The sequence below is a fragment of the Phocoena sinus genome, chromosome 2, assembly GCF_008692025.1.
Source record: "Phocoena sinus isolate mPhoSin1 chromosome 2, mPhoSin1.pri, whole genome shotgun sequence".
NCBI classification, from domain to species: domain Eukaryota; kingdom Metazoa; phylum Chordata; class Mammalia; order Artiodactyla; family Phocoenidae; genus Phocoena; species Phocoena sinus.
The window spans coordinates 167028254-167052425 of record NC_045764.1 but is presented as its reverse complement, the minus strand read 5'-3'; the positions used below and the strand labels follow the sequence as shown (position 1 = coordinate 167052425).

Here is a 24172-nt window from a genome sequence, read left to right as displayed (position 1 = left end):
TTGTCCCCCCTCTCTCTACACCGTGTCATTTGGGGTGATTTTTGTCTTCAGGAAGTGGGTGCTGCTCTTACTTACTAAGCTCTGCTGTATTGAGCAAGACAGTGGCCAGTGACAGAAACTCAAAATCCACAACTGAAAGTCTGGAGAGGGCAGGCTCTGGGCCGGCTGGATTGGGGCCTTGGCCTCTGGCAAGGGAGAGCTGGCCTTTTTTCCTGGTGTAGCCTCCTTCTTGAGAGTCTGCCCATGGTGTCCCCTGACGTTTCCGGGACGTGCCCTTCGTGCTGCTGACACTGCCCCAGGAGCCGTCCTGGAAAGGCCCCGGGCTGGTCTGGCTTGGGTCCCGCACTCATCCTGCAGCTAAGTGAAGTGCCAGGCCACGTGCCCACCCCTGGAGGGGCTGCAGTGCCTCGGTTTTCTGTTTGCCCATCAGAATCACATGGATAGAGGAGGGGCAGTTCTGAAAGGGCAGGAAGGCAGGGCAGAAAAGAAGTAGCAGGCCCCCAGCCCCAGCGTGGGCCCAGCAGTCCTATGCGGTGGGGTCCAGTATTCTCCTCGCTTGACAGGTGAGGAAAGTGAGGCACGAGGTACAGTTGGGTCTGGTTCCGCGTTCTCCTCGTGGGGATGCCCCCCACCTCTTCCACGTCTGCCTGCCTCCCAGACAGGCCTGAACTGTTTGCTCAGCTCAGTGGGGGCTTCTGACCACCTCCTGGCACCACTGCGGTCAAAAAATGGAGAAGTTACCGTCTTCCTGCTACGCTCCGTCCCTGGTGCTGGCGTGTGTTCTCAGCCTGCTGCACCCAGACTGTGAGCATCACAGCTAGCTCTGGTTCTTTCGTGACCTCTACTCCTGTCCCCAAGACCTGGAGGGGCTGCCCCTGAACGAACAGGCCCCCGCCCCTTCCCGGGCATATCTGGTCCTACTGCTCCTCAAGCGGCAGGAGTTGCTCCTTGGGGACGAGCAGCTGTTCCACACCTGGCCGCTCCAGAGGACACCTGGGAGCTGGACGAGCCCCGAGTTCCTCTCAGACCCTGCCCTTCGCCTCCTGAATCAGAGCCTTTGGGACCGGACCTTGAATTTAGTATTTTTGACAAGTTCCAGGGGTGATTCTTAGTCATCTCTCCTGGCATTTGGAACCCACTGGCCTGTGGGGTGACATTCTGGGCCCCTGGGCTGTGCCCAGCCTGCATCTTGTATCCACTTCTCATCGCCCCCGCCTGCCCTCTCAGTGGGGCTTATGCTTCCACACTCCCAGATGACTTTTGGGAAGGGGGAACACTCCCCGTGTTATTCCTCTTTAACTTCTTCTCCCCAGTGTCTGTCTGTAGTTGCCCTTCAGTTTTTGTTCGAATGGCAAATGCCGCCTCCTCCTTGAAGCCTTCTCTGATTGCTCTGTCTTCTCCCCTGAAGAGATACTCCGTTTTGTAAGTAAGTATTTTAAATTCCCCAAGGGTATGCTCTCCTTGGTCGTCTGGAGAGGGAGGTCCCTTTTGCAAAATGGATCCTCCCTTATGGGATATCCAGCTTTTGGAAAAGCAGGTTTATATTATGAGTTGTGAGGTACACCTCTGTCCAAAACTTATTAATCCAATATTTATCAAGGAAATGACAATTTAGAGCCTGCATTTTCTTGAGATGCAGGTTTTAAGTAAAATTCTTTAATTATTTAACTTTTATTGTTACTTTTTCTATGATTTTAGAGGTAGTATCTATGCTCATTGTCGAAAACTTAGAAACTACCAGAAAATGAAAAGAACCACACGTCACTTCACTGCTGCAGCCACAGTTAACACTGCAGTGTGTTCCCTCCCGATCTGTTTCCCCGGTGCCCAAGTATTTAATGGGCTTAGCATCCAAACTGGGTGCTCTGATGTGTGACAGTCCAGTGGCCCCGGAAGGGGTGTCATGGCGGCTCCTCTTTGAGCAGCACAGGGGAGCTTTTCTAGATAAACCCTGAGCTCCTCTTCTTCACTCCATCAACTGGTCGATTGACCCATGCCTTCACCAGGCATCTACTTTATGCCAGACCCTGGGAATGCCGACAACTGTCATTTTGTAAAAAATGAAAAAATACAAACTTCCCTAGTTTTGGGGCATGTGTTAGAGGCACCTGGCGCAAAGTTCAGGAAGTGCACGAGGGTGCACAGTGAAAACGAAGTGTCCTCACATCACCTCCCAGCCACCTTTGCCCTTGCCCTTGACTAGAGGCCAGGCCACAACTATTTTCTGGTAGTACTTTCAGATTCGTTCTGCATATATGCAAGCATGCCTTTTTTGTCCTGGGTGTTGTGCTTAACCCAAATAACTGTCTACGGCCCACAGGGTTTGCATGTTGCTTTCCCGCAGCAGTGTCTTGGAGATGACGAATGCATTGTGGGGCCTGGAGCACTTCCTTGTTCTTTTAACTGCTTCATAGTATTCCTTTGACAGCATGTAGTTTGTTAGTGGCCCCTCTTGGGGGGTTTAGGCGCTGCCAGGCCTTTGCTGTCTCGGGCAGTGGGGCAGTTAACGTCCGCAGCCTGAAACGCTTTGCCCGTTCACGTGTGTCTGTGGGGTGAGGTCAGGGAGCTGGGGTTTTCAGGAGGAGCAGTTTACTCAGTTGACGACAGGTTTGGTTTCTCTTCCCTTCTCCCCCTCCCGTCTCCCTCCCTCCTTCGCCCCCTCCTCTCGCTTCTCCTTTGGTGTCATGATTCAATTTCTGAACTTTATGGTTAGGCCCGGGTTTCAGGAGCCCGCTGCTCGGGAAATGAACATTCTTGGTACCTTTGTTCTGCAGAGGTTTCAGGCCTGGTCACGTGGCCTGTGACTGCGACGTGATGGGGTGCGTGGCATCCCACCACCCTAGGGAACGTGGTTTTCCGCTTGTGTCCCTAGGCTCCCCATTACACCGAGGCCCTGGGGCATGGAGACCAGGCTTGCCCTCTTGGCACCTCCTGAGCCAGCTGCGCCGTGACTGCGTGGTGTGGGGAGCCCAGCTGCAGAGCCAGCACCCGCTCTCCTGAGGCAGTCGGGCCTCAGCTTGCCGGTCAGAGTAATGGGCGATCACCGCGGAACGTGCTGCGAGCGCTCAGTGGGCCTTAGCTCCTCTCACCACGAGGGCGTCTGGTGTACGTGTGGCCTGATGTGTGTGGAAAGGGGACCCGAGCCCCGTCTTTTCTGCCAGAGATGCGGTTTATCCTGTTCTTGGTGCTCTGAGCTGCAGAGAAACTGCACTGGCTCCTGGGAGCTCAGCCCCACTTGAGGTTGTCAGTCTGTCCTCGAGACCACTTTTTTTGTTTCTTTTATTTTACATGTTCCATCTGTTTTCAAAGTTAGAGTCCTGTTTGTTTCGTAGGACAGGGGTAAGGAGGGTGGGAACTGTCTGGGCTGATGTCTGATGTGGATGGATCGGAAGTGACCGCAGCCGCCTTCCTAAGGACACGAGAGCCACACGCCGGGATAACCTGGATGCCGAGAGAATTAACTTGGAGGGAGAAGCCAGGCCGGGCCCGGGGCCTGGCAGAAGCCCTCTCCACCTGGTGTGGGTCACCTACACACGGGCCTGCCTCCTGCAGGCCGTCTGTCTGTCCCCGAGACTCGTCCCCTGAGGCTCCCCCCTCAGCTGTTGAAGATCCCCATCCAGGGCTGCGGATGGGGGCGGGCAGGGTGAGGAGGCACGCTGAGCCTAGCCTAGCCCGTCGCAGTCACAGGCCACGTGACCATGGCGGGTTACCGTCACTGATGCTCCCTTGGGGCCAGGACGGTCTGGGGATGAGGCAGGGGCTCTGGGGTGTCCACAGGGCTCAGAAATGAATGGTGTGGGTTGTGAGCTGACGCCTGGATGTGACATGGGTTTTAAGTGACGCCGTCTGTCCCCCTGCCGTGGGCTCTGGTGGCCCAGGGCGGTGCTGTCGTGTCCAGCCCGTCCCCTCATGAAATCGTGGAAGCAGATGCATATCGGCTGCCATTCCTTCCAGAACTGCAGAGAAAGCTGGGTGACGGCGAGGACCCTGAAAGCATCAACTACTGTGGTTTTCAGATGGGGTTCCTCGGGGCCCGGGGTCCTGGGAGGTGTTGCGTGTGGAGGTGCAGGCAGCCGGGCACGTCCTGCAGTGTGACCTGGTCACCTCCTGCTGTGTCTTGCGGTCTTACGTGGTGGCCTCCTTCTGAGTTTCCACTCTGTGCCCTGGTGCTCGGAAGGTGCTGGGAAATGCTTGTTGGAGGAGCTCAGTGACAGACGTGAGGGTTGGCGGGTGTCGCCCCCGCTGTGCTGTGTGGCCTGGAGGTTCCCCTGGGGCTTTGTGTCGCCTCCTCCCTTAGGCCGTGAGGCTCTCGGGGGCCCGAACCATGGCTGTTTCATCTGTATTGTCCCCCAAGGGCCAAGCCAGGCACAGGAACCGAGCTGCGGCTCCTGTATCTATGTTCAGGGGCGTCTGGATGCCAGGCGGGCGCACAGCGAACTTGCCTCAGACCCTGCTCCAAGGAGGGAGTGAGGGCGAGAGAGCCCCAGGCCTTGACCTCGCCTGATCACAGCCTCCTCTGAGTGTCTGTGGGGGCTCAGCCTCTGTTCTCAGGAAAGCGCACACGGCCCGGGCTGTTGGCGTGCTGTCTGCGGTCCACACGCGCTCTGCCCCCAGGGGACAGCCGGTCGGTGCTCCGGAACCATGGGCTGGGAAGCGGTGCCCCAAGTTGACCCGGCGTGTGCGGGCCGGGAGAGGACACCGTGAGTCTGGGAAGGCTTCCTGGGAGGGTGTCTGTTGGAGCCGAATCCTGAAGCCTGGGATGGAGGGTGGAGACCGAGGCTTGGAGATGCCACGCAGCCCTGTGTGTCCTGAACCGCTTGCAGTAAGGGCTGTGGGTGGGGGAGTTGGCAGGGAGCCTTTGTGTGCTCCTCTGGAGACACGGACCCCAACCCAGGCTCCATGGGGTTGGGTGAGTGAGGGCACGTGTGTGGGAGCACGGCGGCCCTGGGATTGTGTGGGGAGACACGGGGAAGGCGAAGTCCAGGCCTGGAAGGATATTGGCGAGGAGCGTGGTGGTTGAACCAGGCTCAGAGGGCGGGCAGGATGTCAGTGGGGCAGAGATGGCCAGCAGTGGACAAGCAGCCAGGCAGGACTGAAGGGCCTGGGGCCTCTTGCACGTGGGAATGTGGATGGGCTGTGGTGGGATGGGCTGAGGCCGGCCTGAGGGACTGGGCCAAGGTGTCCGACCTGACCCGGGAGGGAGTGGGGTTGGGGGGTTGGGTTAAGGCCATCGGTGGTGGGAGGGTCTTGGGGTGGTCCAGGCTGGAGCTGTGCCCCCGAAGCCTTGGCCCCGGGATTGGTGTGCGGAACGGCTGGCCGTGAGTGGCCTCCAGCCAGCTTTCTCTGGGCACCCAGCCCTCTCTTTCAGCCGCAAGGTGGCTTTGAGGGCTGGCTAGGAGTTCATAAACCTCCCCCTTGAAAACAAGGCCATTCTGGGGACCATGGCCTGAGAGGTGCAGCTGCAGTCTCGTCACTGCTCTGCCTCCAGCTGGCCCTAGTGAAGTTTCTGGAAGGATGCTTCCTGCCTGCTGGAGTAACCTGTGTTTTCTTTGTTTTTCTCCACAGGAAGCGAGGGATAGAAGTCGTGCAGGTGAGTACAGACCACACCCTCGCCGTTGTTCAGCTGGGGGGGCCTTCAGCGCTCAGTGTTCCCCCCTCCCTGCAGAGTCTGGGCGCTTGGCCTCTCCTTACGTGCTCTCGTTTTTAACTTCTCTCCCCGTGCAATGGATGTGATTGCCGCCCCAGCGGGACCGAGCTGGAGCTGGCGGTGTGTCAGGGTTGAGGAACTGCTCTGCTTTGCTGGTGCGGGAGTTGTGGCGCCCTTGGTGGGGGTGGGGATGGGCCGGGTGAGGGGCGTAGCCACCCAGCCATCGCCTGTCCTCAGGCTCCGCTGCGGGAGCTCCAGCCCCCGGGGGCTCTGCTTCGGCTGTTAGAGCTCTGGGGACAGGCCTTCTCCTACCCTGGACCATTCTTGTATTATGGCTGAGGGTGGTATCGTCTTCTCCACCGATGCTCCTCCCCCTGCCCAGGGTTCGTCCCCCTCCCCCTTGTCACCCCTTTTCTGCTCTCAGTGGCCATATCTGATCCTCCCGATGTACCCCTGGCCCTGGAGTGTGGACTGAGTCAGTGGGGGCTCCTGACCCCTGTGTTGCCTCACCCTGGGTTGGACTTGGGTCAGGAGCTCACTGGGGAAGGGAGGATGGTTGGAGAGACTCTCCTGGGGGGGTGGGGTTGGGTGGGGCACGGTGGGGCACGGTGGGGCACGGTGGGGCTTGCCCTGTGGGCCCAAAATAGATGACAAGCTCGGACTGCATTGGAGGTTGGATCTGCCTGAGAGTGGGGAGGCGGGGGGTGGGGGGGGTGGGGGGGGTGGGGTTGGGTGTGTCACGCCAGGGGATCCCTCTGGCCAGCTGCATTTGTCCTGGCAATGACAACTCACGGGGGATGGGAAGGGGGCCACTGCTCTCTGTGTCGACATGACGATTCCCTCAGCTCTTGGTCAGGGGCAGGCTGTGACATTTGCCCCAGAGGTTTTGCCTGCTCCCCAGCAGGTAGCAGTGGGTCTTGGTGAGACCCGAGGGTGGCCTGGTTGTGCTTGCTGTCGCCCTCTCTGTCCCTGTCCAGGGTGAGTCTGCCTGTCTGTGCAGCTCGGCTGGCAGCGCTTCTTCCAGCTGTAGCTGCAGAAAGGGTAACCCAGGGCGGGGCTACCTCAGTGCCGATGGGGAGCCTGGCCCTCTGATACAGTATCTGCGGTAGGTTGCTGAGCTCTTCCTCCTGGCCTCGCTCTTCATAGCTTGTGTGTTGAACTTGTCACCCCAAGGCTGAGGCTTGTTTTGGGAGAGGAGGTAGTTTCTAGAAGCCTCTGAGCAGCTGTGTAGTTTTCATCCTGCCTTATCTTGGCTCTGCAGTTTCATGATCTGCACTGAGCTTTTCTGTGGACCTCAGTTTCTCCATCCATCAAAAGGGGGAGGTCTGAAGCCTACTAAAAAGTATGCTTTCAGCGTCATTTCTGATTGATTAGGAGTGGGTGCCTGGAGGATTCTAAAATCTGTGAATGGCTGAGGACAGGGATCGATTGGTAACGCCTGCTAGGGGTCCAACAGTGGGCAGAGGAGGTGCAGTTGTATTTGTGTCATTCTGGAGCTTAGGTGTTTCCTGCTCCAGGATGCTTTGGCTTAGTTTTGTCTCTCAGTCCTTTTTGACGGTTACCTTGGAAGCCCCCAGATCCTTTGTAGATGCTCCTATACCCACCACCAAGGCCTAGACCCATAGTTGGAGTGGTCGTTGGAGGTTACTGTGTGAAGGGCCAAGGGCTTCCCTGAGGTTAGCTACAGCCTCCCATCAGGGTCCATGAGGAAATTTCTGTTGGGAGCTGTTTTTAGAGGAAATGAATTCGCGTGCTTACGAACAACCACTGCTTAAAAGGTGAAGAGATATCCTCTACCCCCAATATCTGATTGCTGTTCACACCAGATCCCGGACTATAGCACAGTGGGATGCCACCCCTCCCATGGGAGGGGAGAGGAGGGGGGATGGGAGAGGGTGCCTTGGAGCTTCAGGATGTGAGGAACAACCGAGGGGTCAGTGTGTTCTCTTTACATGGCTTCCTGGGAAGATGAAAACCTTTAATCCACTTTGTGGGTAGAATGAGAAACCGAAGCCATTGTTTTAGAATGTACCAGGCAGAAGAAGAGTTATGAAATCTTTTTTGATGCATCTACTGTTCATTTTGGTGATGCCTTGAGGGAGGGAGGAAGTGGTAGCTGGGGACCAGCGTGAAGGCAGGCTGGAAGCTTTCCATGCCGACATCTAAAAATAAAACCCACCACGACACCTCTCTCTTCACCTCCTCCTAGCATCCCCGAGTGTTTGGAGAACTTGAAATTTCAAGACGTAGAGAAAAGGCTCTTTGCAAAAATTGGAAACCAAGCCACTTGGCTTTTTTTTTTTTCAATATCAGCCGAGCCTCTGTGCACCAGACCCCAGGCTGGTGGGCCACTGGCTGCTGGAGATGGGCGTTTGCCAGTCACTGGGTGGCAGTGACTGAAGAGGGTGAGAGTAAGCATACCACCAGCCTCCACCCAGCATTTCCTGTGTCAGGTGCTCTGAAGGCCATTGTCCCATTTTGTGCAGCCACCTGGTAATGTGAGTGGTGTTTCACGTCCATTTTAGAGATTAGGAAACAGGTTCAGAATGTTGTGATTTCCCTCAGGGAACTCAGCTGGTAAGCGGTCGAGTTGGATTTAAGTTCAGTTGGTTTGTCTGTAAAGCCCATGGTTTTTCTGATAACTGGGTCTCCCCTGCATGTTGATAGATGGCTCGGTTTACTACATGCTTCCATACCTGTTATTACCTGGCCTTTGGCTACTATTTAAAAAAAGCATGCTGGGACCTAGGGTCAGGAACCAAGACTGTAAAATGATGGTAAGACCTGCAGTGTTTGTCTTGGTCACGAGAGCTGTTCTTCCAGCTATTGAACGGCAGTAGTGACACTATGGGTGCTAACATCTATTGGGCACTACTGTATACCAGGCAATGATGCCATTTAATGGAAGGAAGCATTTGTGTGTAACCTCTCCAAGGAGGGGGTGGGAGCACATTTAAGAAAGTAACTCTTGCAGATCTTCAGCCTCCTCATGTGTTAGTTCCCACAGCTGATCTGCTTGGGAAGGAGCTTGTAAACTCTCCCATCGGCCCTCCATCCATCTCTACAGAGGCAGTGCACGTAGTGGGGGTGGGAGCCAGATGGCCTGGGTTCATGTTTCTGACCGTCTGACCTCGGGCCAGTTTTCTAACCCCCAGGTGCCTCAGGCTCCCTGTCTGTAAAATGGGGATAATAGTGGTGCCTCTCCCCTGGGATTGTTGTGAGGACAAATTGCATTAATTTGGGTAAAGCAGTTGGCACCGTGCCTGGCATACTGGAAGCTGGTTGTCTACGGGAGAAGCACACACTCTCATTACCCACAGGCAGATCTGAACGTGATGTGTGACCCCGGGGCATACATCCTTCTTGGGCACCATGTGACTGGTTGTTAGGATCCTGGGCAGGTGAGGTAGTTCCAGTTCTTTGCTTGCAACAGAATTGAAAGAGGGTCTGATTGAGTTGTCTGATGATAGAACATTAAAAATGAGTTTTGATAATAAATTACTGTAATTCTTGCCATATAATTCTAAAGGAATTCAGAGAATTTGCTATGGTAAATCTCTTTCCTTTCCATTTTAAAATTTTATTTGAATAGGTGGTTTCAGCACTATAAAAGTTGAAAAATGGAGATAGAATTGATAATAAACACTGCTTTATTCTAGCAATCTGTAATAGTCATCTCTGGATATGTGAAATAATTTTTTAAAAATTACCATTCATCTCTTCTGAGATGTATTTCTAATAAGGTTTAATTTTTATGATTATTACTTATACAAATTTATAATATATTTCTGTTATATTGATCAGTTATGTACTAATAGTAATAATAATTCAATCCAGAAGAAAACTTTTGACACTCAGAGCTTTATGGTCACATGAAATTAAAAAATTAAGACATTTATACTCTTTTTTTTTTTTTGGCCTCATACTACGATAGACTAATCAATGAAAGGCCTTCAAACATGAAATACACTGATAGTGGAAACATCTCTGAGGTGTGTGGATTGGAAATTGGAGTTTGAGGAGGCAGAAGGAGCCTTGCTATCTTTCCACGTGTTTAAGAAGCGCCCGATTCTGTAATTTTAAGATGGATGATGGTGGATCTCAAATCGCTATGGTATTTAGATTCCACTATATCCATTTAAAAGAGAAACAGTAACAGTTTTATTCTGAAATGTTAATATTTACACTATGTTGGAAATTACATCCTCTACAAGTATTTAAACTTACAATGAGAAATTTTAGATGTCAGCTTGAAAACGTGCAAATCGATATATAGGTTTAAACATTTGTTTTGGGAGGTTTGGTTTGAAGGCCACTGCTTTAGAGCGTTACCCCGTTTGCTTCCCAGAACCAGGCTCTGAGGCAGACACCGCCTTGGAGCGGGGGACAGCAGGCCGGCTCTCAGGCCATCAGAGGCCCCGCTGAGACTGGGCCACTTGGCCTCTGGGGCCTGTGTGTCTGAGACTCAGAAAGGCTTTGGCGGTGGGCTCGTCTGCGGGCCAGCTGACCTCTCCTAACGTGGGTCTGTTGGGCCAAGTGATGCTTGATAATAATAAACACCTGCCGTTACCTGCTCAGGTAGCATGAGAAGCTCCAGGTAAGCCCGAGTCCAGCAGGGCTGGGAGGAATGGAAGTCCTGCTCTGTGATCAGCGTTGGGACTCAACTAGAGCACAGGGGGAGAGTGGGACAAGATGCCCTCAACCCCTGTGTCCTCAGGGGCTACCTGTCATGACAGTGACTGTCGCAGGTACCTGTTTGCCTCAGTTGTCTCTTCTGTACTGTTGTGATGAGGGTGCTGGACGCACAGGGCCCCTTGACTCCTCCATTTCAGGCATTAACAATTGGCCTTGCTGAGCCAATGAGGTGAGGGCCCCTCATCACTGGCAGGTACCGATTGGGAAGACTGGGCGCCCCCCCTCCCCCCCCCCCCCGCTTGCAGCAGGATTCAGCAAACCTTTACTGGGTGCCTGCTGTGTACCAGGCTGCAGGTGCTGGGGACTCACATGGGCCCAGGCCACATCCCTGCAGCTCTCTGAAGTCTGCAGTTGGCAGCCAGGAGCCAAAGTGGTGGGGATCATGGGCACAGGCACGGAGGAGGGTCCTTACCCCGCCTGGTAAGTCAGGAAGGCTTCCTTCCTGGAGGAGGGAAGAGTGAGCCTGGCTAGTGGCGATGAGCCTTGGCCACCTGACAGAGCCCGTCTGAGAGGTAGGTTCAAGCCCACAGCCCCGGTCAGGGCTGGACCTGCCCCCGAGGCCCTGCTGCTCCCGAAACAACTAGGCGCTAAAGTGACCAAGTGTTGAGCACGGCACAGCCATCACGGCCCTTCCACCCAGTGAACCTTTGTTGGGAGAAAACATTCCTTGGCCACTTGGGTCATCTGTGGCCTGGGGCTCTGCTGAGGGCTGGGCAGGAGGCTTGCATCAGCCTTGCAGGGCGCCTTCCCCTGGGAGCATTTTCCACTCTGACTGATCTGTGGGGAAGGCTTGGGACGGAAGCCTGTGGGTTCTCCATCCCTGGACCCCATCGCCCCTTTCTAGGACAACGCTGAATTCAGTGGAAGAAGATCCGGAGAGAACAGCGTGCCTGCTGCCCTGCCCACCTCCAGCCTTGGCATCCTCAGGAACGCGTACATCGCATCCCACCCCCTGCCCGCCAGGTTCCCAGGGCTGTCTTTCACCAGTTCTCCTCAAAGCGCCAGGGGAGAGGGAGATGACTGTTAGCCCGAGAGGGGTTGGAGTCTTAGTTTAAAATGCAAATAAGCAAGCTGTAAGTGTGAGAGGTACAGCTGCTGGTTCGAGATTCATTGTCCTCCTTACAAATTCCTTGAGAATTCAGACATTACGAAACCCCAGTCTCTGGAGCAGCCACTGTTTCTCAAGCCGGTGAGGAAGTAAATACATTTCCCCAGTTTGCAAAAGAGTGAAGGGTGGGCCGCAGGCTTTTCCTGGGGGTTACTGCAGAGCTGTCGCCTGCTTGAGATGTTGGAGTTCCTTGTGTGTTCGTCTCCCCCTTTCTGCACAAAGCATTCAGGGCAGGAGGTTGGGTGGCAGAGGATAAAGCAGAAGAGGAAAGACTAAGAAAGAGAGACAGACAGAAAGACGCCGAGAGCAGGCCACATGCCCAGGGCTGATAGAGGACTGGGTGCTGGGCATCTGGAGTTGGAGGGGTGCAGTGACAGGGGCCCCGAGCACGCGGGCAAGCCTGGAGGGTGGGGGGGCTTGTCTGTGCCTTTGTGGGCCCTGCGAGGACACAGGGGCAGCAGGCATGAAAGTGGGGAGTGGGCAGGCGGAGGGGAAGGCCTTACGGGGACGTTGATGCCTCTTGATACGGGATAAACGGGGCGTACGTGTGGGTGGGGAGGTGAGGTATTTGAATGTCATTTTGGGCAGGGAGCACAGCCTGTACGAGGACCCAGGGGCTGGGAAAGGGGGTCTTTTGACTGCCAGTGGAATGGTTTGGAAGTGCCGAGGCCTCGGCCGTGAGGGAGTCGGGAAGCAGCCAGGTCAAGAGGGAGGTGGGGCCAGCCCACAGGAGGGCCAGGTGAGCTGACCCGTGGGATGCTGGGGTCATCAAAGGGCTTCTCGGTGGGAGAGGTGTGCGCGCCAGTTAGAGGTGATGGGGGAGGGTCCCACGGGGAGGGCACACGGCGGGGGATTAGACAAGCCTGACTGGAGGGTGAAGAGCTGGGTCTTCTGGTTGGAGGCTGGGGCTGGAGCCTAGCGGGGACCCTGGGTCTGGCTGGAATGGATGCAGTAGTGGATGGCAGGGGACACAGAGGGCGGGGTGTGGTGCCTGGGTTGGGGGTGGCAACAGAGAGTGCGGAGTCAGTCCTCAGACTGGGGGGCTTAGGAGCAGCAGCGGGGGGCGCACGCTGGGTCAGCCAGGTGTGCTGAAGGCGGGCAGCCAAGTTCAGTAGCGGCTTCCTTACTGAGAGCCGGAAGGAGAGTCACATGGCTGAGTGAGTGGTACGCCTTCCTCCAAGGATTATAGGTGCTGGATTCTCCATTCACCTTTAAAAAATGTATGTTATTTAGTTAATATTTTCACGATTCAAAATTGTTTTAATAAGTACGTTGTTCAAGGTGTCAAATGATTAATCCCCAGCTGGGTTCCCTCTGCCACCCAGTCTGTCTCCAGGGTGGCCCAGCTGGCTGACCTTGGTGCCCCCTGGATTTTATTTCCAGGTAGTTGGGGCCCAGGTAGGGCTGGACACCTCTGAACATTCTTCCTTCCATCTGCTCCCTCTGCTGGGTGCTCTGGAGCCCAGTGTAAGGGGCTTGGGGGATATCGGTTGCCTTGGTGTTTCTTGGGCCCCTGACATCCTTGCAGCTGGAACAGCCCAGGGCAGCCGCCACTTCCTTATGGGCAGGGGCTTTCTGAAGGCCACCTGAGTATGACCCTGATGCTGACCTCTGGCAGCAGACCCCAGCACCTCCAGGGAGGGTGGCCATGGGACTGGGAAGTTGGCTCCGCACAGAATGTTTCCATGTGGCCGTTTGGAACCATAATTGGGATATAGATTGTTCTTGGCTGAGTTCAGCCTCCACGTGGATTCCAGAGGTCTGGGTTTGAGTTTCCGTTAGTCTGTTTTCTGTCTTTGTGTGATCTCACTTTCCTCATCATTAAATTGGGATGACACTTTAGCACGCAGGACCTAAGACGCCTAATAGAAGCGCAAGGATTGTGGGCTTATTTTCCCTGATCCTTGGTTATGAACGGTGTGGTTTATATGTGTGTAGGGCGGGGGATACAGCTGCAGGTGAAACTGTGCTGCTTAGAAAAATCTGTTGCGCGAAGAATGTGATCTTTCTGTCCCCCCTGCCCAAGTGACACTTTTCGGTTTCTAACTGTTGTGGATTTTAACTTCATTCCTTTTTAAAAGATAGATTTCATTTTTTAAAAATTGAAACACAGATATTTGTATCATTTTCAAAACTTTGAAAGTTGTTTTTATTCTGATTTACTTAACGTATATTTAATGGAGTTAGTCACATTTATCTGTAAGCATGGTCATCAAAGTATTTTTATAATAATGATACATGGGGCCGGGGAAGTGTTATATGTTGGGGAGCGTACCAGCTGTTCATAGTAGCTGTTCATAAGGGATCATGTTTTGGAGGGCAGCGTGGGAAAATGACGATGTAAGTGCTGTCGACGTCGACTGAATGGTTTCAGTTCTGCCAGTTTTATTTTTATTCTGGAGCTTTTTAGACTTGCTGTTACAAATAGCAACCATCTCCGGCGTCAGTGCAGTCCTGCGTGGCTTCAGAGGGCTGTGAACCTCAGTTCTGGTTCACAGAACCAGTTCTGAGGTGTTCCTTCCTGGCCTTTGACTCGCTGAGTCAACTTGAGTAAGTCCTTAAACAGAAAGCACTCCGGCCAGGGAAGCTGGAATCCGGGTACCTGGGTGGGCTCTGCGGGAGCCAGGCACCCACTCCCAGCCCACCCCCACCCCAGCTGCAACACTGGTCCACACCGAGTCAGGGTTCCATCTCCTTGTCCCTCTGCCGTTGGTGGGCCTTCCGATTTCACCGGCCACCTCGGGGGACACAACAAGTAAGCACGTCAAAGCAAAAGGAAGAAGGAGCGTGGCGAAATAAGAAGGGCTTAAAAGGGACAGGAAGAGCCAGCAGCAGAGGTTCTGCTTTGAAAGTAGTCACCTGTTTTGAGGTCGTTGTGGGGTGAAGTTGTCTAGAGTGTTAACTCAAAGTGTGGTGCGCCAGCCATTGCCTGGGAGTGGGTTAGAGGGCCAGCCCAGAGCTGCCGAATCCACGTCCCCAGGTGAGCCGGCAGCACGTTTCCAGCTGCAGAAGCTCCATTGCAAATAGTTGGTGCCCATTTGAGTTGGGGAGGGTGCACCTCCTGGGGCTGAGACTCTGTGTGAAATGGTGAATTGACTTGAGGACCCCGGGTGCACAGCTGGCACTGGGAAAGCAGGAGTGGAGACGGGCGTTGCCATCTGCTGTTTCGCGGATCACGAAACGTCCTTAAATCTTTCGGTGGCTAAGAAGCTGGCATCTCCCTCTCCAGCCCCCTCCCCACTCTCATGTTTCTATTTGTGCTGTTAGACCTGTTCAGATGTCACCTTGCCAGTGACAGCTTCCCTGCTCCCCCAGCAGACCCCCTCCCCCCAAACTGGAGCTGCCTGTGGATTCGTGCTCCTGGGCCAGAACCCTCTTCTGTCTTTTTTTTTTCATGGTATATCTCGTTGTATTTATTTGGGTATAGTTTCTTTACAATGTTGTGTTAGTTTCTGCTGTACAACGAAGTGAATCGGCTGTATGTATGTATATATCCCCTCCCTCTTGAACCTAGCCCCGCCTCCAGCCCATCCCACTCATCTAGGTCATCACAGAGCACCGAGCTGAGCTCCCTGTGCTATATAGCAGGTTCCCACTAGCTACCTATTTCACACATGGTAGTATATATACGTCAATCCCAATCTCCCAATTCATCCCATCCCCCTTCCCCCCACCGTGTCCACACGTCCGTTCTCTATGTCTGTGTCTCTATTCCTGCCCTACAAATAGGTTCATCTGTACCATTTTTCTAGATTCCACATATATGCATTAATATATGATATTTGTTTTTCTTTTTCTGACTTACTTCACTCTGTATGACAGACTCTAGGTCCATCCACCTCACTACAAATAACTCAATTCCGTTTCTTTTTACGGCTGAGTAATATTCCGTTGTATATATGTGCCACATCTTCTTTATCCATTCATCTGCCGATGGACATTTTAGGTTGCTGTCATGTCCTGGCTATTGAAAATAATGCTGCGGTGAACCCTCCTGTCTCTGAGGAGGGCAGCACCTGGCCCTGTGTGTGCTCTGTGTTTGCTGGGTGAGTGAATGACGGACTGAGCCGAGAGCTTTCTATTATGGAGGACTCACATGACATAGCAGATTAGGGAGGGCGGTGTAGGGCACCCTGTGTGCCCATCGCTCAGCTTGCTGTCCGTGACCACCTGGCCAGTATCACTTCCTGGAGACCTCGTTCCCCACTGGACAGTTTGAGGCCAGTCTCACCATTCTGTCAGTTCATCCATGAATGTGTCACTACATGTCTCTGTAAGGTAAGGACTAGCCCTTGTTCATAACCTCTCAGTGGGCCATTCAGAGGTGGGTTGGGGTGCTGCCGGGTGATGGGCCCAGCTTCTGGGTCTGGCCCCTGTGCTGTAGCAGTTCCCGGCCCCCGGGAGGCGAATGAGAGGCGGCGCTGGGGCAGGTCCTTGGGGCCCTGCTGTCTTCCTGCTGACGTCAGGGACGCCGGTGGCTGTTAGAAACCCGGGATGTGCGTGAATTGCTTGGGTTCATGTCGGTGCCCCCCTAGGAGTGGTCGTTATAACGGTGTTGGGGAGATGATCAAAGCAATGTGGACACAGACTTACTGTGTTCTGGGATCTTCTCTAAGCGCTTAGGTACATTAACTAATTTAATCCCCGCAACAATCCAGAGAAGGACTATTATTTAGTGCAATTATTAGCTCTATTTGATGGATAAACTTTTTGTTTGTTTGGTTTTTGTTTTTGGCTGTGCCGCGTGGCTTGCGGGATCTTAGTTCCCTGACCGGGGGTTGAACCTGGGCCCTCGGCAGTGAGAGCGCTGAGTCCTAACCACTGGACCGCCAGGGAGGTCCCAGTGGATAAACTTTTATTATCCCTGCTTTACGAATGAGGAAACTGAGTCAGAGAGAGCTTGCCCCGGCCTCTGAGCTGGCGTGAGGAAGAGCCGAGCCCAGTATGCAGGCTCTGGTCCATCTCATAACCTCTGCACCCCACCACTGCTTGTGCATCATCTCTGAAACCAGTGCTTCCTTGCAGTTCCTTTGCCCGGGTGTCTTGACCTCTCTCCTGGACTGGCCCATCTGCTGCCCAAGTGCTCTTTCCCAGACAAGCTCCATCTTGTCACAGTGTGGCTGCAGGGCCCAGCCTACAGGGTGAAGAGCCTTCCTTGGAGGGATCCACAAAGCCTTTAGCTGTTGGTTCTCACTCTGGGGAGCCCAGCCCAGGCCACGCCCTCACATGCACCCCAGAGCACCCTCTGCAGAGCCTCAGCCTGCTCCTCCGTGTATCCTGTCCCGGCAGCCCGCCGCGGCCTTCCTCCCGTTCCATCTGGTGGACACTCATTCATCTGTGTGGCCAAGCTCACTGCCACTAGCTCCTCAAAGCCTTCCTGGGTCCCCCAGGCCCAGAGAGCCTCTCCCTCATCTGGGCCCCTCCCCCCTGTGCCCCCAACCTCCTAGGCACAGAAGCTCCCATTCCATGGCATAATCACATATTCTGGCAGCTTCTTCTCTTCTCTGGAAGCTCCTTAAGGCTGTGGACCATGTCTTCTTCTGGGGGCTGTGCCAGCCGGGCGTGCCTTCTGGCCTATAGGCGCATCTTACCGCTGAATCTTTGGAAATCAGTGGAAAGTAATTAAATATTGTAGAAATATATGCATTAGAAAAGTTCCCTATCATTTTATTCTCCAGAAATAACCACTGCTAAGTTTTCCTTTTTTTTTTTTTTTTTTGCGGTTCGCAGGCCTCTCACTGCTGTGGCCTCTCCCGTTGCGGAGCACAGGCTCCGGTCGCGCAGGCTCAGCGGCCATGGCTCACGGGCCCAGCCGCTCCGCGGCCTGTGGGATCTTCCCGGACCGGGGCACGAACCCACGTCCCCTGCATCGGCAGGCGGACTCTCAACCACTGTGCCACCAGGGAAGCCCATCTCTTTTGGTTTTCTAGCACCTATTTAAAAATCTTTTAATACTTTCAAAACTGGTATGTGAAGATCTAATGAGCCTTTGAGTGGAGGAAGTAGAGGAATAACATATTTGTATATTGTGGAGGGTTCTTAACCTGTGCTTGATGGTGTGTGAAGGCTGAGGCCGGGTGAGGGGTCTTGGAATTTCTTTTTTTTTTTTTTCCCCAGCACTAGGGTGATACGTCACGTAGCACCACTTTGAAAGGTCAGAAAGTATACGTAAACCGGAGAATTTCCCTTGTACTTAGGAAGTGCTAACTTGTTAGTTTGTCATTTTAGCTATTTCCAGAAAGAGAAAACTGTGTTACTCTCATAGTCTGGGGATATTCCTGCCTTTTAGTGTTCTGCTCTAAACTCTACTGTTTACACTCATCTCTTTCCCTGAAGGCAAGGTTAGTAAGATAGGATTAAGTCGAGGCTGAGGAACAGAGGAGGATTAATATTACCTGTCAGGCCCGCTGCTGTGAGGGTATACAGCAGGGTAGTTCTGAGCTTCTTGGTAGCCAAAGCGTGCAGGGAAATGAGATTAGCTGCCATGGAGGAGAAGAAGTCTAAGTTCCCAGGAGGGGGAGTAAAAACCATGGAGAAGATTGAACCTTCCTTCCTCAAATGTTGAAGAACCTCGTCAGTGTCACAAATAGGAAATTATTCTCTTGACCTGGACAAAAAGGGAGAATTCCAAGAGAAGCAGAAGTATGGTGGCCTGAGTACATCCTCCATGAGTCTGTGGTGCAGGGACATTGTCCTTCTGGCGGGGGGAGGGGGAGCTCTCCTGGATCACCCCCACCCCCAGCCCCTCTGCCTGGCCAGCTCTCGTCCGCCTGCAGCCTCACTCTGGAGCCATCGGGATTGGAAATAACGGTGGCTTAAAAGAAATGCCATGTTTATTTCTCTCCGTGTGAAAGAAGCTGGACTCAGGAACTTAGAGCTGGTGTGTGTGCTCCGTAAAGTTGCACAGAACCCTTTTCTCTCTATGCCACGCCACCCTCCGCTCTGGCTTCTAGGCTCCAGATCACCTCCTTGCCGAAGACGGCTGCTGGGGCTTCAGCCATCGTGTTGACATTCCAGGCCGTAGGAAAGTGGTCAGGGAGTAGGGCACCCTGCCTCGCACCTGAGTCTGTTCTCCCTAGGTGGCCTCCCCAGAAGTCCCACGTTACACTGCTGCCTATCTTGCCTTGGTCACGAGTGTTCTAATAGGTACTCGATCCTGGCGGCCAGCAGGCTAGAAGTGCGGTCTTTCTGCTGGGCATGCTGTCACCTCACATGAACTTGGAGAAGAGAGTGGGCATGGGTGTTGGGCTGCAGCTAACTCTGCCAGCACACTCGGGCTCTGGACTTAGAACTGGACAAGTTACCCCCAAAGAGCCGTTGACAAAAAGGCAATAATACTGGAACCGGCCTTGCAGAGTTGTCATGAGACTGAGCCAGTGCAGGGAAGGAACAGCGCGGAGCCTGGTACGTAGCCGTCCTCAGAAGCAGCTGTTATTATTTACTGGAGCCATTACCCTCGTCGTCCTTGCGGCGCGTGGAAATTCATGTGAATCTAAAGTGTTGTGCCGGTGAACGACTGGGTTGGTAGCTGAGCCAAAGTGAAAGGATCTCTCTTGTTTCATTTATTATCACAAGTAAAGAAAAAGAAAAGAAGCCAGAAATGTCTACAGTGTCAGTTACACCTGTCTGGTTTGCTAAGAGCAGGGCTGACAGGGATGATGTTCCTGCTGTGGTCCCATGGGGTCCCCACTCGGGGGTGCCCTCCTGGACGTGGCAGCCCGAGGCCTCTCCTAGACTGGGACGTGGGCAGCCTGGTTTGTGGTGCCCTCTGGGATTGGAGCCGAGTTTGCCCTGGCTGGGGGCAGGCTGATTTACCTCCTGTTTCGAGATCTCCCTGCGCCCAGCCAAGGCATCACCTCTGAGGGGTGCTGACCCCTGACCCTGGCCACATAAGCCCTCCTCCCCAACCCGGCATCCTAGCTTCCCCTTGGCTGGGGGAAGCCCCAGGAGGCATGTGCACAGCTGCGATTTCATGGCTTTTCCAAAAGTTTGTGAACCCAGAGCTGCAGCTTGGCTCCCCTTCAGCCATCCCTACCTTGAGAACCCCCCGGGAACCCTGTAGTCTCCCCCCACCCCGCGCCCCGCCTTTCTCCCAGGTTCTCTGATGTCCTGTATGAGTGACAGGCAGGGGCAGACCTTTCAGGGACCCAGTCGGCCTGGCTGCCTTCTCCCCCTTCCCCGCAGGCCGGTTTTCCAGACGGACCAGCAGTCTGAGTCTTTCTCTTTTTGAACATCCTGCAGTGCCCTCAGAGCATACCCTATAAGGAGATCCCGGCTCACGCTGTGTCCCAAGAACTTGGCGTGGAGCGGGGCTCACTCATCACTTCCACAGAAGCCACTTGGGAGGCGCTCAGAGGTCCGATGGGAATGGGGGGGGCTTTCATCAGGTGTCCTGGGGGAACATTTAGGGCTCCCCGGTTCTCAAAAGAAAGTGACCAGCCTGGGCACCTGGGCAACGATCACCTAGTGATATCGCTTCAGAGCTCTGAAATGCCCACGTAACGATTCCACAGTGCTGTGATGTCTTTGGGCTGCGCTTCTGTGAACCAGCCCAGGTGGCAGCAGTGATAGTCTGGGCCTTGCCCACATTCTGGCTTTCCAGGCGAGAGCACTGAGGTTCAGGCGGGTGGAGTGGCTTTGCCCTGTGCTGCCCAGAAGGTGAACGGCAGAGCTGGGATTGGGTTCCAGGCTGTGCAGCGGCAAAGCCAGTGCTTGCTCTGCTCCTTCCCACCTTCCCCTGGACCGAGAATTCAGTGACTGGCCCCTGGTCCAGCTTCTCCCCTTCGTCGCTGTGCAACCCTAGGCAAGTGGCAAAACCTCTCTGAGGCTCATCTACCAGACAAGTGACAAGACTGATGAATGTGATAAGACCAGGGCAGGTGGGAAGGCCTTCCTAAAGGAGAGCCGTGAGTAGCCTGAGGTCAGGTTGGGGGCTGGTAAGGATCTTCCAGCAGCTCACTGGTTTTCTTGCTCCTGAGATCACTTGAAGGGTCTTCTGAAGCCCATCCCTTTGTCTGATGGGGCAGAAATTTGGCCTCGACTTGGAGTCTCTCCCATCCCTGGTAGGTGGGGCCCCTGGATCCCTGGGCAGGCAGGGTGTGGGTCTCCTGGCGTGGAAGCAGCCCTTGCCTCACTCCCTTCTCCCTGCCTGGGCAATATTTTTGCTGCAGGCCCTGCCAAGTGGAAATACGTTATTTACAGTGTTTTGACAGGAGCATCAAAAGCCTGGAGGAGAAAGGATGCCTTTGGGACTGAGCTGATGGCCTAGGAGTGTGGCCTGAGGGGAAGGGAGCCTGGCACAAGAGGAGGGGGAGATACACAGTGGGGGGCTGGGGGTACCCATTTATTGAACTTGATAAATGTGAGGCCCAGCCCTCCCCTGAGCTCAGTGCTTAATAAGAGTATGTACCGAGTGAATATCCCATGCTGACCATTCCCGGCTCCCACTTCAATAAGGACAAGGGTGTCCCCAAGCCAGCTTTGGGCCTCAGCCTTCTCACTTTGCTGTCTGAGGCCTCAGTGCCATCATTTGCCTGATGGGGAGAAGATGGAACACCCCGAGGTGTGTTGAGGCCAGGCCCGTCTGTCCACAGAACCCAGGGGCTCTCTAGCCGGGTCGTTCTGGACCCGTTTGCTGCCTCAAATGGTGTGGTGCTGCCATGGGACCCGGGCCACCTGCCAAGGTGGCACCTCCGTCCCGCTTGATCCTCTGACCCTCCAGAAGCAGTTTGAAAATGTCTTTCAAAGTGGTCCAGGAGAGCCTCCTTTGTGGCTGGTAAGAGCAAAACGTCTTTACCTGTGGCCCAGAGATAACCAGCAGCCACCTGTCACGAACGTCCTTTGAGTTTTTTCTCTCTCTGTAGAAATAGAACATGTTTATATATATATATATATATATATATATATTTTTTTTTTTTTTTTTTTTTGCGGTATGCGGGCCTCTCACTGCTGAGGCCTCTCCGTTGCAGAGCACAGGCTCCAGACGCGCAGGCTCAGCGGCCATGGCTCATGGGCCCAGCCGCTCCACGGCATGTGGGATCTTCCCGGACTGGGGCATGAACCCGTGTTCCCCACATCGGCAGGCGGACTGTCAACCACTGCGCCACCAGGGAAGCCCAGTTTATATATTTTAAACAAAATTGTTTTCTGTTTGTACCTGCTCCCCTCAAACACACTTAACATATTGTTGATCAAGTTTCCCCTTTTGTTAAAGGCTCCACTCAGGCTTGTTTTCTTTTTCTTTCTTTCTTCTTTTTTTTTTAATATATATTTTATTTATTTATTTGGCTGCACCGGGTCTTAGTTGCGGCACACGGGATCTTCACTGCAGCATGCAGGCTCTTGGTTGCGGCGTGCATGCGGGATCCCTGAGCAGGGATCGAAGCTGGGCCCCCCTGCACTGGGAGCGCGGAGTCTTAGCCTCTGGACCGCCGGGGAAGTCCCACAAACTTGTTTTCTTTTTTTTTTTTTTTTTTTTTGCGGTATGCGGGCCTCTCACTGTTGTGGCCTCTCCCGTTGCGGAGCACAGGCTCTGGACGCGCAGGCTCAGCAGCCATGGCTCACGGGCCCAGCCGCTCCACGGCATGTGGGATCTTCCCGGACCGGGGCACGAACCCATGTCCCCTGCATCGGCAGGCGGACTCTCAACCACTGCGCCACCAGGGAAGCCCTTGTTTTCTTAATGGCTGCATAATGTTCTCTCTGTCGGCAAAGTTACTGAATTCTCTTGGTGGATGTTGGCTGTGGTTCTGGTTTGTCACTTGTAAATAGTGCTGTGATGAACATCTGGTTCTGATATTGTTGGGGCAAGTTGGTGATTATTTCTGTGGGCTATATGAATAATAAATCATATTTGTTGTTTTCACAGTTTATGAAAAGTAGTATGTACTCCTTGGGGGGAAAAAAAAAGCCAAACATTATAGGGAATTGTAGAAAGGGACATTGGTTTTGGAGTTTGTCCTGCTGGACTTTCGAATGCACCCAGGTTCTGTTTCTCTCTCAGGCGTCCTCTCTCCCCTCCTTCAGTTCTCACCCACGCCCCGGAGCCCCCCTCTCTGTCCTTCATGGCTGGAGGCTGTTGCCCGTGTGTGTTCCCGACCTTGGGAAAGGGACGGAGAGTGTGGACACATGCTGAGGTGTCGGCCCCTGGGTGGGTGGTCTCCAGCACCGCCGGGCTACAGGCTGCTTCCCTGGGCCATCCACCATCTGCACCGTGGCCTCCCCGCCCTCTCTGCGACCCCTCCTGCTTCCAGGTGCTTTGCTCTTCTTTGCACATACCCGCGGTTTGCTAGCCAAGCTGAAGTTCAGACCACTTCTGAGAGTGGAGCGCTCCCGTCTCCCTAACACCAACCCGCGCCTCCCCCCCCCCCCGCCCCCACCGGCAGAGGTGGCGAGCATCTCCGTCAAGGGACCAGCCTTATCCTCACAAGTGCTGGTGGGTGAGTCATTTGCCTTCTGGTCCCAGCCTCCTCATGTGGAAGGGGATTTTCATGGCACCTCCCTCTGAGGTTGAGAAGATTCACTGAGATAGAGTCAGGACATCGACTACAAGGCCTGGCACGAAAACCGCGTTCAGAAATCTGTGGCTGGTGCTGGTGTGTCAGGATTCACCCCTGTCCTTCGGCTGCCAGTTAGTTTTCGGGGAACTGAGGACTGGAAAGTTAGTTTTTGAAAAAGAGTGTCAAACATCAGCTTGCATGTCAGGTTCCCTTCAGGGTGGGAGAGTTGGGTACAGCCCGGAGTCAAACCCTGCAGTGCTTCTGTGGTGGAAAGGGTCCAGCCCAGACTTTGGAGGAGAATTTCCCGTGTGGTTATGGGTCACTATCCTACGGAATCCTGACCACATGACTTCGAACCAGTTCCTTGTCATTGCTGAGCCTGGGTCCCCATCTTTCTTGGACATTTAGACTTTTATCTTGGTAGTTCTGGGAGGTGGGGATCTATTTATCATTCTCCCTATAGTGCAGATGAGGAATCTGAGGCTCAGATATGTCACTTGCTTAAGGACATCTCTAAGGCCACAGAGCTAGCAAGTACCAACCACTGGGGTCTTTGAACCAGAGAGACCTGACTCCCATAGGCCTGGGCTTTTGCTACTCTTACCATTCTCCCCGCCTGCCCCAGTGCTAACTGGACCTCCCTGGTTTCCCATAAAAACCTATTGTGCCCTTCGAGACTTTTCCGAGGATGCCACACACCCAGCCCTGTTGTCTTGCATGGGCCTTTGCTGCGGAGCAGAGTCACCCCCATTCCTGAGCTCTGTCCACTGTCCCCTCCCTCCCCACCCCCACCGATGCTCGCCTGTTCTAGCCTGTGACCCCTTGTTGGGAGAAGGCCCGCACCTGCCCGCCCTGCTTGGCGGTTCTGCACTCATCTCTCCCACCCAAGTTTGTTCCCGTTGTTCTAATCCTGTAATGTTCGGTGACCTGGAGAGTCTGACCAGGCGGCACCCGCGGGTGTTCCCAAGTTGTGTTCCCCGGGCTCATTGCCCTCGTGCAGCCGGGCCGGCTTCGGTTCCTTCTCTGTGGAACAGGCTGCTGGCAATGATGCGATCTCTGGGGTTCCATCTCACCCTCCCCTCCTGTGAATCTCTGACTCTTCAGAAAGCGGGGTAGAAAACCTCCCAGTCATTCTCTCCATCTGTGCCTCCTTATTTCTTAGCCTTTCATCTTGAAGACAGCCTGGTGAGGTTGCCACGCTTGCACTGCAGAGTTGGAGATCTG

At 54.1% G+C, this 24172-nt stretch overlaps 1 protein-coding gene across 6 annotated transcripts in view; it reads left to right on the top strand.

Moving 5' to 3' along the window:
• ITPK1 (inositol-tetrakisphosphate 1-kinase) overlaps positions 1-24172 on the top strand; it is a 164244-nt gene that overhangs the window by 34165 nt on the left and 105907 nt on the right. For all 6 annotated transcript variants that reach the window (XM_032622611.1, XM_032622612.1, XM_032622607.1 and 3 more), the window contains one exon: positions 5566-5590. Coding sequence is in view for 2 of the 6 variants with exons in the window: in XM_032622608.1 (XP_032478499.1) it covers positions 5566-5590 (25 nt within the window). In the remaining 4 variants the exon portion in view is untranslated. The remainder of the gene's footprint in view (positions 1-5565; positions 5591-24172) is intronic.